The sequence below is a fragment of the Plasmopara halstedii genome (genome assembly GCF_900000015.1).
Source record: "Plasmopara halstedii genome assembly, contig: Scaffold_3060, whole genome shotgun sequence".
Lineage (NCBI taxonomy): Eukaryota > Oomycota > Peronosporomycetes > Peronosporales > Peronosporaceae > Plasmopara > Plasmopara halstedii.
The window spans coordinates 758,732-759,750 of NW_020189964.1; the positions used below are offsets into that span (position 1 = coordinate 758,732).

Below are 1,019 nucleotides of genomic sequence, written 5' to 3' on the forward strand. Positions count from 1 at the left end.
GAACCCGGAAGATGAAGCTGTACCAAAGTTTTTTTGCTGCTGCCTTGTTGCTGTCGAGGATTGAAGCTTCGTACACGATGTGCAGGAAAATACGGATAGTGACGCCCCCACGGTGCGGAATGTACGAGTTCACTCTCCTACAATGGAAGACAGGGGCACTGGTTTCAGCGCCATTAAGAGAAGTAAACTGGAAATTAAAGGTTTAAAAACTAACCTGGCGATCGAACTGGATCAACTCCAGAAAAGTTTAGAAAGGTTCGAGAACATCGTTATAAATGATCTCGAGAACAAGCGCCTCCCGGCATCCGCTCGTTCCGAAAACATGAAACTAGCAAGTCCGGTAGAAGAACGTCAGCAGCAGATGCAGATCGATCAAAGAAAACTTGAAATTGATTATCATACTCTACGAACGAAATTGCTGAATGCAATCCGTCCAACCGAAACTTCGCTGAAGGAGTATCATGATGAAGTCGCGATTATCAAGGATAATCTCTATTTTGACCTGAGGATTCTCTTCGCGAAAACTGAATACGATAAGCGTTGTATTCAAAGAAATGATAAGTTTGAAGAGCTGAGAAAAAAAATCGAATCCTTGGCTCTTGATGGTTCTCGCAGTTCCTTTGACTCAATGATGAAAGCATGCACCATGCTCGAATTTGGCCCAATTGATATCAATTCAGAGGGGCTTGATAATATTTTTGATGCTCCGCAGTACCGTGTTCTCTACGAGTTCGCTGAACGTCTTGCGAATGAAAAAATTGTTGTCAGTGGTTCCTACCGGCTCTATTTGATTACTTCCGCTGTAGCTAATTTGATGAAAGAGATGCTACGTCAGCGATTTAATTACACTTTTGACACAATACCAGCGCCACAGAATGCTTTTGCTACTCTTGCTGAGTTTTGCATATTACGTTCGGACGAAAACGCCTTGACTACCAAGAAGCTGTTGGAGCAATTAGGCTTAGTAATGCAAGCCTAGTCAAGTCTGGAAGATAGCAAATCTAAAAGAAGCTACCAAA

General features: G+C 42.7%; 1 protein-coding gene across 1 annotated transcript; it reads left to right on the forward strand.

The window, feature by feature from the left end:
• Window positions 1–142: 142 nt before the first annotated feature.
• PHALS_06673 (uncharacterized protein) lies at window positions 143–979 on the forward strand (the record flags this gene model as incomplete). The annotated part of the gene is made up of 1 exon (XM_024720003.1): window positions 143–979. One exon carries the CDS (start codon window positions 143–145, stop codon window positions 977–979), a length of 837 nt encoding a protein of 278 aa, XP_024585245.1.
• Window positions 980–1,019: the final 40 nt, after the last annotated feature.